We start from the raw sequence: 14,844 nt of genomic DNA, 5'->3' as shown, positions 1-14,844 counted from the left end.
TCCCGAATTCATTCGTTCTATTCCTACAGTAGATTATCGGGGGCAGCTCTAGAGAAATAGACCACCAACCACACAAGCACATACCCACGCGGTAAAAGCTCAGTACTAAAGTACTCATAAACTGTTCCTATTGGTTTATGTAATTCGCTTATGTGGCATGTTTTTGGACTGTGGGAGGAAACTGGAGTACCAGGGGGAACCCACTTGAGCACGGGGAGAACATGTAAACTGGAACTTGAACCAGCAAACTTGCTGTGAAGCAACAGAGCTAGCCTCTAAGTCACTGTGTAGCCCAATCCTGGATTAATCTAGAAAGAGGAGAAGGGAGATGGGGTGGATGAGGGGTTCTTCAAAAAACTAAGATAAGGGAGTAAAGTTAGATGGGATATTTATGTTGAGTTTGGAGTGATCTGATTGGCTTGTTAATGATTACGGAAGGGGGATCAGCCGTGATCAATCATATCACATGCTCCTCTCGAAATTAGTTTGTGAAACTTCTCTGAAATTCTGAATATAAAATATGGCTCTAAAATTGTGTACACAAAGCAAGAGCAAGACTGTTTCTTTCTCATGTGTTAAAATGACTTGAACGTAAGTGGTTAAGTACAGTTATATTATGGCTAATTATTGCCATGATCACAATAAAGTGTCCAGGTTGTTAAGTGTCCAGGTTGTAACTAATATCACAACCCTGTTCCAATAGCAACAAAGCAACGCTAATATCAAAGCATCTTCTAAAAAATGCTGTTGATGCTACGCTAGTATTTATGGCAAAATATCTATTATAAAAACACACAATAAAAAATCTGCAATGGTTTGGTTTCATCACGTTCCTCTTGATAGGATGAGACAATCTGTAAAAATAAAAATACCTGCTTGATTTTTATGTGATGTTTATAGCCATTTCCCTTCTTTTGGGGTTTTAAATAATCAGTGAAATCAATTTGTATTCTTAAAAAAGGACTGTGTGATTGTCAAGTGTCGTTATAAGCAACTACATGCATAACCAACAGTCTCTCTCTCTCTTTCTCTCTCTCTGTTTTAGGACTACGCTAAGAAAGAGAAAGCCATTGCAAAAGCCCTGGGGGATTTGAAGGCTAACTTCTATTGTGAACTGTGTGACAAACAGTACCATAAATATCAGGAGTTTGACAACCACATCAACTCCTATGACCACGCACATAAACAGGTAAACTTATAACATGGCGAGGCAGGAAAGCAAAGAAATGAAAGAATATTTGAAGCATTAATTCATAAGTCAGTACTAATAAGCAGTGTGTCTGTGAAAATAATGTTATGCATAGAAGTTTTTGTGTGCTTGCCTGGGCAAACACACTGCTTGACCATTGTTTGCTTTTTGTTTTCCCAAATAGTCTTACATCTAGCGTACAGTATGCTGTTGATAAATCAAATATTTGCATACTTTGCTTATCCTCAAATTCTAACAGCATTCAGGGACACAAGCAATGCATGTTTTTTGATAAATTAAAATTTTCTTCAGTCAAATAGGCATATGGTGAAATTATCACACATTTGCCTTCTTATGTGAGTCTGCTTAAAGGTGCTGTACTGTATGTAAGTCTTTGACTCTTCTAAAGCATAAAAATACCATAATATGTTGCAGATATTTTAGAAACATGCTAAGTGAACATTATTGTTTATCTGAAAAACAATGTTAAAGTCACATATTCTGATTTTAAAATGTGTGTTACATGCTGGAACGGCTGTCTTTGTTTTGGTCGTTTAACCCACCCTATGCCAGTTTAGGCAATCATATTTCAGCACCATGGGTTGCTTTGGTGGAAAACAGCGCATTTCATTCATTCAGTCAGGAAGACTCTCAAAGTGTGAGTCCCTGACCGAAATACAACCTCCGGTGGACCGTAGCAGACTCTGAAATGTGACACAGATTCAGAGTTCCACATGAGGTGGTTATTAATTAGCAAATAATATAAATATTATGAACGTAAACATTAGGTGAGCTGGTTACATTGTAACCACGTGTCATAACAATACGATACGTTACGAGATTTGCAGTGACAAGCAATTTGGCTGTTTGCACCAGACGAAACATGACATAAATTTAAATACAGCCATTCAGAAGCACAGAATAGTGCACTCACTGCACTCCAACTAAGTGATAAGGTTTCTAATCTAATTAATTCATATTAAACATATAATACATACATTATTAAATGCTGGATCACTGAAATGTGTTGGTTTGCACTGAGTTACTGTTCCAATTTCAAATGGTTTATTTTATTTTCAAGATCCGAGGTGAACTATCTACAGCTGCTTTCAGTAGTTTGGCAATAAATGTCACGTAAAATGGCATTCAAACTCACATTATTTGCATTTAACACTGAAAAAAGCACATGAGGTGTACCTTATGTGATCATTGTCAGCTTTTTGTTGTTCAGCTGCAAGAAATAGAAGCGGTTTCTGAAATATAAATTTCCCATTTTAATATAGAACATATTCCTTCTATCAGGTGTCGTTGCTTTTATTTAGAACACGATTTTAATCAGCCTTCAATCAGCTTTTAGGCTCGATAATCAAGCACATTGCGTCTATTTTGAACCAGATCTGCAATACAGAGTTCAATCTGGGAGTCAAACTTGTATACTGCACCTTTAAATGATCATTCAGTTTTTTGTTAGCAATTAGGGTTGTAATGTTTTGTGAATTTTTATTTTATTTTATTCAGTCTTTGTAACTGTGTGTTTGTAGTAAAGTGTCTGGTGCATATAAAAGAAAAAAGGTAGCTAGCTAGCTAGCTAGCTAGATAGATAGATAGATAGATAGATAGATAGATAGATAGATAGATAGATAGATAGATAGATAGATAGATAGATAGATAGATAGATAGATAGATAGATAGATAGATAGATAGATAGATAGATAGATAGATAGATAGATAGATAGATAGATAGATAGATAGATAGATAGATAGATAGATAGATAGATAGATAGATAGATAGATAGATAGATAGATAGATAGATAGATAGATAGATAGATAGATAGATAGATAGATAGATAGATAGATAGATAGATAGATAGATAGATAGATAGATAGATAGATAGATAGATAGATAGATAGATAGATAGATAGATAGATAGATCGATCGATCGATCGATCATCACTACAGATCACTGTAGAGCTAGGCTATTGACTTGTTCACAAGTCCAGGAAGGTATAAAAAAAAAAAAACATCCTCAAAACAACAAAAAAAGTGTCCATGTGTGTTTAGTGATATAACAGGAATATTTTTCCTATTTTCACAAAAATACTTTTGTGTACAGATAAAACATTATTAACTGCTTTATTCAACAGTTTCTTCTCCTCAGTGTCAGTATAGGGTGCTACATTAGAATATGTCTCAATTCTCTACTCCCTGACAAAAATCATAATCTTTCATAATATCGTAATTTTCAGAAGACACCAAATAGAATGCCATTCATACCGAAAAATTGTGTCAGGTATATTTACAGCATGCATCACTTGATGATGACTTTTAAAATTGAATTACTTAATAAATGGAAAAGAGAGAGAGAGAGAGAGAGAGAGAGAGAGAGAGAGAGAGAGAGAGAGAGAGAGAGAGAGAGAGAGAAGATCTTATTAGATTCATCAGGAGAAAGTGTAAGTCTGGTAATGTAATTACTTGGGAGATTAATAGGAGGAGCAGATTTCGGAGAGTGACAGGATCTCAAACTAAGTCTGATGCCCATCTAAGGTTGAACATGGCATTTCGAACAGCAACTAAATACAGTGTGTGCGGTACTGATTCAAAGATGTTATACTATCCTATGTGCTGTTCAACTAACTGGCTCTCTAACTGTGAACAGCACAAACAACAATTAAACTTTTTTCATCCCTCGACTTCACATATTTCATTCATCTTAAGCACTTCTGCATCATAAGAGCTCTAAATGTTTATTTTTCAAAACTAAATACTAATAAAAAATGCACATTTAAAGGCAAGACACAGCAGGCAAAAGCTGTTTTTTAATGCACCTGCCAATTTTGAGTTTTTGGTCTCTCATAAAGTACTAAGTCTAATAAAAAGAAAACATAAAAAAGTGTTTTGTTTAGCATTATTTAGCAATATGCTACCTAAACAAATTTGATGTAAAAATGTACAGTGGTGAGAAGAAGTGTTTGCCTCCTTACTGATTACCGTTCCCCCCTCCCCCTCTTGTTAAAACATAAACTTTAAAACATAAACATAATTTTAGTTCAATTTCTTTAGCCTCATCCAGGCCTGATTACTGCCACACCTGTTTGCAATCAAGAAATAACTTAAATAGAACCTGCCTAACAAAGTGAAGTAGACCAAAAGATCCTCAAAAGCTAGACATCATGCCAGGATCTAAAGAAATTCAAAAACAAATCTGAAAAAGAGTATAAAGCCATATCTAAAGCTTAGGGCTTACAACGAATTACAGTGAGAGCCATCATCTACAAATGCCAAAAACATGAAACAATGTTCTGATGTTTGTACTAGAAATGTTTAGCGAAATAACTCCTCATTTCCATATTAAAGCATTAGATAAAAATCTTGTAAGAAAAAAAAATGCTATTTTTAATGTAATCAAATGGGTGAAGTATAGTGATAAGTATTAGTTAATTTTAAAACTACTCGCCAGCAGTGTCTTGCCTAAATAAAAAGCATGAAATAGAGAGATACATGAGTCTGTCTGAATGAGCCACTCACTGACAGCTACACTAGAAACAGGGAGGAAAGTAATTACACATGTTGTTGCGATGGATTTCATCTCCATGCAAACATGGCTCTGATCAAACCACAGATGACTGCACACTTGTTCACTGTGCAGATGTGTCTGTTCCTGTTAGTCAAAGTCAATGAGTCAGAGATGAATGATGCCAGCTCAGCACCAGCATCCGTAATATTCCATAATCAATCACCAGTGCTTCACGTCCATACTTTGTCATCAAGAAATTAGCATGTCATTCTTGTTTCTGTTTAATTAATTGTAACCAAAGGTTTTTTTTCATAGAGTAATAGCTTAAAATCAGTCATCTTTGTGCAGACTGTAATAAATTATAATATTTTGTGACAGATATTGTTGTAAGGAGTCAAATTGTTTTTGTTATGAAATATGAGCTGTGGCCTAATAGTTACATACATTGAGCTTTGGAGCACAATATAAAAGTATTGGAAAATCATATTTGTGTGGGTTTGTGTTTGCATGCATGCATATATATGTGCGTGTGTGTGTGTGCGTGCGTGCGTGCGTGCGTGCGTGTGTGTCTGTGTGTGTAGTGTGCTAATTACAGTGGGGGTTTGGGGGGGTCTGACCCTTACACTTTCATTAGTGTAAGTAAATGGCTGTCTCCTTGTTTTCTCTAGCTTGCAAATTATATATTTAATTTTGTTTTGTTACTTGTAGCTGATTGTACTGTATCAGGTTAACTCTTTAATTTCTCTTTTATTCTCATATCACATCTAATGCCACGTTGAAAACGCGGCGCGTTACAGATATAAATGCGTTTGTAAGCTCGTGTTCCACTGCCGTTTGTCATTGCTATGGCCACCGTTAGCTGACCCTACACACGTGCAGCAGTCAAGGTTCAGAATAGTTTAGTTTTTGCTGCTGTGTGGATTAATACTGAATGTGTATCATAGTTAAGAAAAGAGCAATATGCTGGTGTTTAACTACACTGCTTTCGGGGGTGAGGTGTCTGAATAACACTGTTGAGTAAGTTTACTATGAAGTGTGTTTAAGGCGTAAAGTGTGATCGGATCCTATACCAATGTTGGCGACGCGGGGGCTTGACAAACCGTGCTGGGCATTTTACTATCTCGTGCTGAACGCTGTCGACCAATCACTACAGGCTGTCATCGGTCCAATCAGCGCAGATTAGCTTCGCGCTAAGGAAGGGATTGGGAACAAATGAATGGCTGGGATAATTAGGTAAAAATAAATTCATATTTATTACATTCAAGACCATGAAAGTGTTTTTTGACCTTGCATGCATATCAGTATGTTGTTGGAGACCCATATAACCGAAATATGACCCTTTTTAATGTATAATAGGGGCTCTTTAAAATAGGATCCAAATCCCTCCCATTTGTAGGTGCACTACAACGTGACGTAGTAGTGTGGTTTTCCTGCCCACTGAATTGATTGACAGCCACGTATTATCATGTCTCCGTAGTAACCATGTATCCTGTCACATTTGTGTGCAAAAACAGTGCAAAGTTAAACGTGCATGCTGTTGGTGTGTCCGCTGTGTGTCTGTGTGTATGTGCGTAAACTTTGTAACAACATTGCATGTGACTCATTGTTGCAGAAAGGTTTGATTAAACTCCACAACAAATACATCAAATAATCATTGGGAAAGTTCTTACTGTGGTATTTCTCACAAACGTTATGTGAGATCTGCTTCCTTCATGTCTGTCACTCTGTGTTTTGAGCTGAAACTTTACAGACGCATTCTGGAAACACAAAAGATCTTGAAAAATGGGTAAAACAGGTGCCCTTTAAATTCATTCATTCATTTATTTTCTATTCGGCTTATTTCCTTTATTAATCCAGGGTCGCCACAACGGAATGAACCGCCAACTTATCCAGCATATGTTTTACGCAGCGGATGCCCTTCCCGCTGCTACCCATCTCTGGGAAACATCTATACACTCTTGCATTCACACACGCATTTTAGAATTCTAAACATAGGTTTCTATCAGGGTACACACAACGGCGCTTCAAGTCGGCGGCTGTCCGCGAGGCCCAGCCAGGATTCGGGACACTCCATGTTTCTGCGGCGCCTCAGAGCTCCATCTGAATAGCTTCATTTTATATAACATGCGAATGTCCGTGTCTGGTGTTTCGTGCCGCGGCTCTAAGCGGGTCATCCGGTGCCTCAGTCAAAGTTAATTCAGTGTGCGTGGTTATTAGTGTCGGTGTACACGCTCGGAACTTTAAACTAGCACACATTTGGCTGTAAAACTATACAAAGACACAAATGACTCTCTGCTTGGTCTGTGTCCGAGGCGTACATGTACGGCTGAATGCTGGTTCTCTCATTCATGCTGCTTGCTTCTCTCTGTCTGCCTGTCTGTTGCAAACACAGTGCGGGGGAGTTCTTGGCTCCGCCCCCTTATTACGTTGGGAGGGAATTTGAAACTAATTTTCATATGAAGCAACATACCCCTAAAACAGCGAGCTGTGGACACGCCCCCAAAATGACACATTATAACACATTATAATAGAAAAATCTGAATTGTGTTTTGAACTGAACCTAAACTGGCACACTCAGAAGAACCATAATATTAATATTAAATCATAAAAAAGGGGTAAACTATGTGCCCTTTAAATAATAATAGTATAGATAAAGTAATAGATAACTTAAACATACATTTTACTACTCTTATAATGGTTCATACCATTGTGAATGCATGTTTGCGCCAAAATATTAAGTCAGCGACTTGAAACCAGCAAATCTAGAGCACTAAAAGACAACGTAGGTGCTCACAAAACATGTTTCTAGTAAAACTAGATGCATAGTTTGTATGTTTTCATGCACTCCATCGCACATTGAAGTTAAACGGTGAAATTAAAAAAATACGTCTTTCGTGGTCATCCATAAATAGGTGCAGGAATGTATCACCGTTTATTTAATATCACAAATGTCACTGTGAACCACTCAATATCTCGAAACACTGAAAACTTAATAACAACTTTAATTAATTAATCAGATGTAATTTAATTCAATTTATAAATTTACCGAGGCATATTACCGAACATAACCAAAAAACTTAACCCCCTCCCCCCATTCATCAATGTAAAATTCGCGCCCTATGTTTGTGTGTGTACTATCATACATACAGTAAGCTGTGAGTGTGTGTGTGAACTTTACATAATTGTTAAAACATCCACAGCTTACTGTGTGAATGTTAAACATAAACTGTGTAAATGTTAACTTAAAACTAAATGTATAGATTTTCTTTAAAGGGCACCTATTTTACCCCTTTTACAAGATGTAAAGATTAAGCCTTTGGTGTCTCCAGAAAGTGTCTGTAAAGTTTCAACTCAAAATACCCACCAGATTATATATTACAGCCTCCAGAATCTGCCCATTTTGGTGTCTGAGAATACTGTAGCTGTTTTTGTAGCCTGTAGCTTTAAATGAAAATGAGCTGCTTCTCCTTGCCAGTTCCCACATGCGTGTCTGTTTCTCATCATTCGTTAGTTATGTCAGATAAACAGCAGTCAATGACAGAGACAGACTCGGATGAAGCTGAAATACAGCCCATTACTCAAAAATACCAAGTAAGTTTATTTCGTGTATTTGTGGTGGAGTTTTTTCAAGCCTTTCTGAAATAATGAGTCTCACACTAATGCCGTTTGCAGTACACACACATATGTACGCGTTTACTGACATCATGCGATCGTGGTGATTATAGCGATTAAGAATTATGAAACGATTTTACTGTGTTTATTACAAACATGCTCTGTTTTAAAAACGTTACAAATTTATGAAACTTGACAGAGAGCTGGAACAAATAGTTTAATCCCAGTTTATTTGCAAAAAAAATGTTCTGTGCACATGTGATTACATGTTATTAAAGAAACATGGCACCTGTCAAACAATTCGGTGGGTGGGGAAAACCGTTACGGTGGGCCTCAAAATCACTGGGATTTGAGTCCTATTTTAACGTCAGGAAATTAAAAAAAGGCTTGTTGGATTTATATCACTCCAGTATGACTGTGGACACCTTATACCGACACACAGTTCTGTCCAAACAGCACCCAAAAGTTGATTTTCATCAAAGGTGCGCTTAAGAGAACACATAAAATAACACATTATACAACATAACTTGTTTAAATGAACATGCACAAATATGAGGAATGTAAAAAATGCATATAGATAACAGGAAGTTAAACCATGAATCCTTTATTCATTTACTGTAACTTTTTCATAACTTTAAAGCACACTCTTTTTCTTCTTTAGTGCATGCATTGTCTTCATGTAGCAGATGTTTCATAAGTGTTTGTTTTTATAAGCATTTTATATTTTCAATTTTAAGTCATACGTCGCTGAATTTTTGCATTGTTTGTATATTCAAACTACCTAAACATTATAACTGGACTATTAAATATCTTGGTATTGTAGAACTTTTTGTGCCTTTAATACTGACCAACACTATACTGAACAGGAAAATAATGTTGTTGGTCTGTGAATTGACTTTTCTAACAGGTCAAGAACCTCCCACGAGAGATGTTAATTTATTTGAAAGGTGCTGTTGAACTCGTACTGCAGGCAGCAAGAGTGTTTCATTAGATGGAGTTATGTATAGTCGACTGTGTAAAATATGCATGCTGTGAGGTTGGCGGTTCAGGCATTTTGGTGCGACCCCAACCCAACTGCTTCACATATCGCTCTAAAAACACACAGCCTGGCCGTGCTCTCTGTCCTGAGTAGCAATACTGAATTTTTCACAGCCCACAGGATCCCTGCAGTCGCTGTTTATTATTTGCGATGTGCTGTATGTGTGTGTGTGTGTGTACTGTATGCATTGACTTGTGCCAAACATGGATGAGAGGTTTGATTTAATCTTTAAAAGCCACAAAACCTTTCCTAGAGAGCAGCTATGCTAATCAACCAGCTGTCCTCACTTCAATAAAAAGAGAAGGGGGAAGATGAGGTTAGGCATGAGATGGAGATTACAGTGCAAAGAACGAGAGAAGCAAAAACATGGATTTAACCCGCATGTTGTGTTTGGGAATCTACTTTAGAAGAGCCTAAGGCAATTTCATAGCTTGTAAAAAAAAAGCACTGAAGCATTATGTAACCTTCAATTATTTTTGTTTAGGGCATCTAAGGTGAGAGCCTAGATACAGTATAAAACATGAAAAAGTGCAATGAATTTGAACCCATTTGCAGTTTCATTTTTAAAGTTACACATAAAGGACAAAAATTACAGTGGCAAAAACATCATGAACGTATTATTTCATTATATTTGCAGACTTTCACTGATATATTTCTTCATCAGTATCAGTCCTTTTGCCAGAAAGGCATTCAATTTAAGCATTGTAACACTTTAAAATGCAGTTTGTTTACATAATGCCACCATTGTTGTTGGATTTTTCTGAAAAAAAAAAAAACTATTATTTTCCATTTACAAAAGGCTGGACAGATTATATATATATATATATATATATATATATATATATATATATATATATATATATATATATATATATATATATATATTTGTTTTTGTTTTGTTTTGTTTTGTTTTATTGCAGTCTTGGATAAGTCAATGGTCAGAAACATCATTCGTTTGGATGTATTATTAAAAAACAAAACTACCACTCTCACAACATTCTCAGAAAATACATATACATATAAAGTAAAAAATGACAACATACGCTCAAAAACGTACCCCATATACATTTCTGGAGATCGCAAATTATGTAGCCAGAGGTACGTATGACCTTAATTTCATCTTTAAAATAAATGCTATGGGGCAGTATGATGCCGTTCCTTTTCGTACCTACCAGCTGAACATTTACCTCCAAATGGACGGCTTTTCCACTGTTAACAGTTTGTCTAGTGGCTTGCCACGTTGGCGGACTTGTGACTTGGAACAGAGTTGACCGCGATGACGAGATTCGAGTCTGGTAAAGAACGGTTCCAGAAAGCAGGTAACACAAAAACAAAAGCCAAAAAATAAAATAAACAAGTAAATAACAGGGTGAGAATGTGGTAAAATCTGAAAACGTGGTAAGAATCAGGCAACCACAAGAGCTTTTCATTTTCAGGATTGCTTTTGAAAACACTGTCGGTTGGGTTTAGGGAAGGAGGAGGGTGGGTCAGTCGATTGGTCAGTGAGTCAATCGACAGCGGATTTACGCAAGAAGAGAAGGCGCAAATGGCACTCACGAGAGAAATTTGAGATCGCAAAAAGCATACCACGTGACCTCTGGTGGGTTCACAGAAATAAAAAGTACCTCCTGGGATGTATTTGGCACTCTCTAGAAATAAATATAGGGGTACTTATTCAGAATGAGCCTGGGTTAAAAAATGAATATGTCCTGCAGTGCTCTAAAACAAAATCCCTTGCCAAACCTGAAAAATGTGCCAAAAGATCAAAAATGGTTAGGTTAATTGTTAAAATAGATCCAATGAGGAAAGTAATTAAAAATTAGAAGCCTGTTAACAAGGAAGGCATGAGTTTTTGCTTAAATGTCACTATGGTGAAATTTAGCATTTTTAATGAGTATCATGGCGACATTTTGTATCTGTAGTGTAAAGTAGATTTATGATAGGAAATTGGCTGAAATATTATGAATTTATTTGAACACTTTTACATATATTAATGCTTTTTGCATTATTGCTTCAAAAATGATCACAATAACTAAACCATAATAGACAAAAATTTCCATAAGGGTAACATTGTTCTAAATATAAGAAATACAGAATATAAACCTCATATTCTGTATTGATTGCTTTGAGTTATTGGTTTATTGATTGAAGTCCTGTAAGTATTTTTAAGTTTATCACAAATACTGTAATGAGGCAGCTCAGTGGCGCAGTGGGTAGCACAGTTGGCATTTCTGTGTGGAGTTTGCATGTTCTCCCCGTGTTCGCGTGGGTTTCCTCAGGGTGCTCCGGTTTCCCCCACAAGTCCATAAGTGAAAAGACATGTGCTAAAGGTGAATTGGGTAAGCTAAATTGTCCGTATTGTATGCGTGTGAAGTGTATGGATGTTTCCCCAGTGATGTGTTGCAGCTGGAAGGGCATCCACTGCATAAAACATATGCTGGATAAATTGGTGGTTCATTTCACTGTGGTAATCCCAGATTAATAAAGTGACTAAGCTGAAAAGAAAATGAATGAATGAATGAATAAATAAATACTGTAATATGTTTGTTGAGATTCAGGAATCATACTAAGTCCACATACTTGGTTCTCAGAAAAACAGTGTACGAGTCCGTTTTTCTATTAATAAAATGTGTGCACTGTGTTGGAATGTGTTTGTTTTTGTTTTGCTCTACGTGATCCTGCTTGCTGCCTCTTTACCCAATAGAATATAAACAATCCGGGTTGCCAGTTAGTGGAAAAAGCTGCATGTTGCAGCCATGGATGAGCTAAATATTGGTTATCTTGACCCATGTGTCATGACAGACTACATACAATTTAGCCATAAACAAACAGTACAGAGTTTTGGAAACATATTTCAACATATTCAGTATAATAACAAATAAAAGCTTTTTATTTTTATCATTTAAAAGCATTTTACTGGCATGTTTATTTCACTGACATTGCTTTTGTTTGTTCCATTGCAGAAAATAGTTTGATGCACATTACGAAACAGCTATTGATGCAGCAGATTATACACAACCTGTTATTTCACCAAAAAAATGCACCAATTCGATGGGACCGAGAACTGAGGAGGATGAAAAGGTCTGCACTCTGACTGTTTCTCAGAAGCTGGGTTAAAGTAAATCCCACTGAATTGTTTTTATAAGAGGTGGGAGAGGATGTATTGTTTCAACTTTAAAGATTGACCCAGACACCCAACAGCCTTCCATCTCAAAAAGCTTTGTGACTATGAAATAAAAAGGATACATATTGGAGATGTGTTTGAAATTTAGACAGCTAGTTGTGCACATTGGTGTCGTCAATCTGGCAACCCATATGAGCCAATATTTTGAATTTAAACTGCAACCCGTTTCAACTGCTAGCTATCAACTGCATTTTTTATCCCGTCTGTCATTCGTTCTATCATTCAGTCTATCATGCTGCCCTGGTGGACACCTTCCCATTTCTTTGTGAAGGATTCAAATTTAAGATACCAATTAGTATATTTATAAAAAAGTTGTATTTGTTTTTAAGAAACAACAGTATTGTGATACATACATCACTGTAATCCCTTAAAACAAGTCGGTTTCAACAAAATATGAGGGTTGAATGAGAGAACGAACAAGCAGAGATGAAAAAGACTATGAAAATATTAGGAGGAAGTGTCAAAATGACTGTTTTGAACAGCTCCACCACAGACAGAGCAGAATCTGAAGGGAATCCCCTGCTAGACTCTCATGGCTGAGGTGGATTTCGAGCGATAGAGACCTATAGATATGAAGCTTGGAGATAATCCATATTTCATAACCCACAGTCACTGGGGGGTGCAGAGGAAGGATTCAATCCGATCTGAAGGAGTCCAAGCCTAGTCACGTCTGTGTTCCTATAAAAAGCGCAGCAGGCTGCTTAATGTTTAAAAAATAGCCATGGGACGTGCGAGTGTGTGAGTGTAAGGTCTACCCTCGGGGCATTTAGCGGTGTGGGATGACTCGGGAGAAGAAAAAGAGAATGTATTTTTAAAGCTGCACAAATAGTTCATTTGTCCTTCTATGAACGATTCCTATGTGGCTTCATACCCAGAAAGTGTTTTGAGAAGAAACGATCAGTAAAAGAAAAAAGAGGATGCTTTCTCAGCCAAAAGCAGTGAGTCAGCAGCCTGAAATGAATGAATGGAGAACAGTTATAAAGGGACGAGGGGATAAGCTCAGACAAATAATTGCACAAAACTTCATTTGCAGCAGATGGAGGAATTTGTCTGATTCCTCATGAACCTTTAAAAAGCCTCAAGGTGCTGTATTGAGAGCTGTTCTGTTATGTAAACAGCCACTTTAGATGTTCCAGTCATTACTCGAAGCCACATTGCTAGTATCTGATGAGACAATAATAGAATCTTTGCTAGGGGCTCTGCATCTACCAGCAAGTCAATATCCACATTTGCTAGAAAACGGCATAAATGTACAGTGCTTGTATAACCAATGTGTGGTAATACTTGTTTGTACTTTATACACTGAAATCACAATATTTTTCTCACAGGCACAGATTGTGAGACTTTAGATTGTTGTAACCAGTATAATTTTAGTATGAGAGAGGCACTATAGTTTTTTTTTATTTAAAAAAAATATTCAAATAATATTTATTTCAAGAGTTCACACGTAGCTGATGATTGATTACAAAGCGTGTTTGGCATGCTGTCCCAGGAGAGAGCCTGGTATCAGGTATGTAGATCTTGAGAACTCCCCTGCTGTTTGAAGTGAGCAATTAGATCAGAAAGAGATCAGAAAGAGCGATATTGCCAGGTATGTTCACACATATGAGGAATTTGTTTTCGTGACAGAGCTTCTACAGTGCAAATGCATTACAGAGACAGGACAAAAAACAGATAATAAATATATTAAAAAAAAAAAACAAGTAAGTAGTTAATGCAAATATACAAATTGACAAGTGTATGTACAGCTATATTACTATATAAAATGTTATATGAGCAGCTGTTATGTGCAAATTACCATGTAAAGTGTGTTGTTAAATAAGTGTATATGTGTATAAAAGTGTATAGCAATTAGGGATTGTTATGAAGATATAACTATTTACAAGGGGCACATCTATAGTGCCGATTTGGAATAGTGAATTAACTTAAGCCGCATGTTTTTGGATGGTGGGAGGAACCCGTGGGGCCTGGGGGAAACCCACGCAAGCACAAGGAGAACATGTGAACTCCACATAGAAACCTCGACTGGCTTGGTAAGGACTAGAACCAGTAACATTGTGGGGCAACAGTGCAAATGACTGGGCCGCCGTGCCGCCCATCTAGGAAAGGAGCAGGAGTAGGGGAGGAAGGGGCAATTCTTCAAAACGAAGATAGATTATTTATGGAGACTAAGGAATCGTCTGATTGTTGGATCATGAATTGGCTAATGCGGGACCAGCCGTGATCAATCATAAGCACATGATCCTTTCAAAATGTTTTAAATAATTATAAAATAACAATTTTATTGATTTAACTATTATAAAC

At 36.7% G+C, this 14,844-nt stretch overlaps 1 protein-coding gene across 1 annotated transcript in view; it reads left to right on the top strand.

Moving 5' to 3' along the window:
* LOC130242734 (G patch domain-containing protein 8) overlaps positions 1-14,844 on the top strand; it is a 175,690-nt gene that overhangs the window by 135,296 nt on the left and 25,550 nt on the right. Inside the window, 1 exon segment of the mRNA XM_056474615.1 lies at positions 1,046-1,189. Within this exon segment, the coding sequence (XP_056330590.1) occupies positions 1,046-1,189 (144 nt within the window).

The sequence above is a fragment of the Danio aesculapii genome, chromosome 16 (genome assembly GCF_903798145.1).
Source record: "Danio aesculapii chromosome 16, fDanAes4.1, whole genome shotgun sequence".
Taxonomy (NCBI): Eukaryota; Metazoa; Chordata; class Actinopteri; order Cypriniformes; family Danionidae; genus Danio; species Danio aesculapii.
The sequence above is the reverse complement of the archived record's forward strand: the minus strand, read 5'-3'. Positions and strand labels throughout refer to the sequence as shown.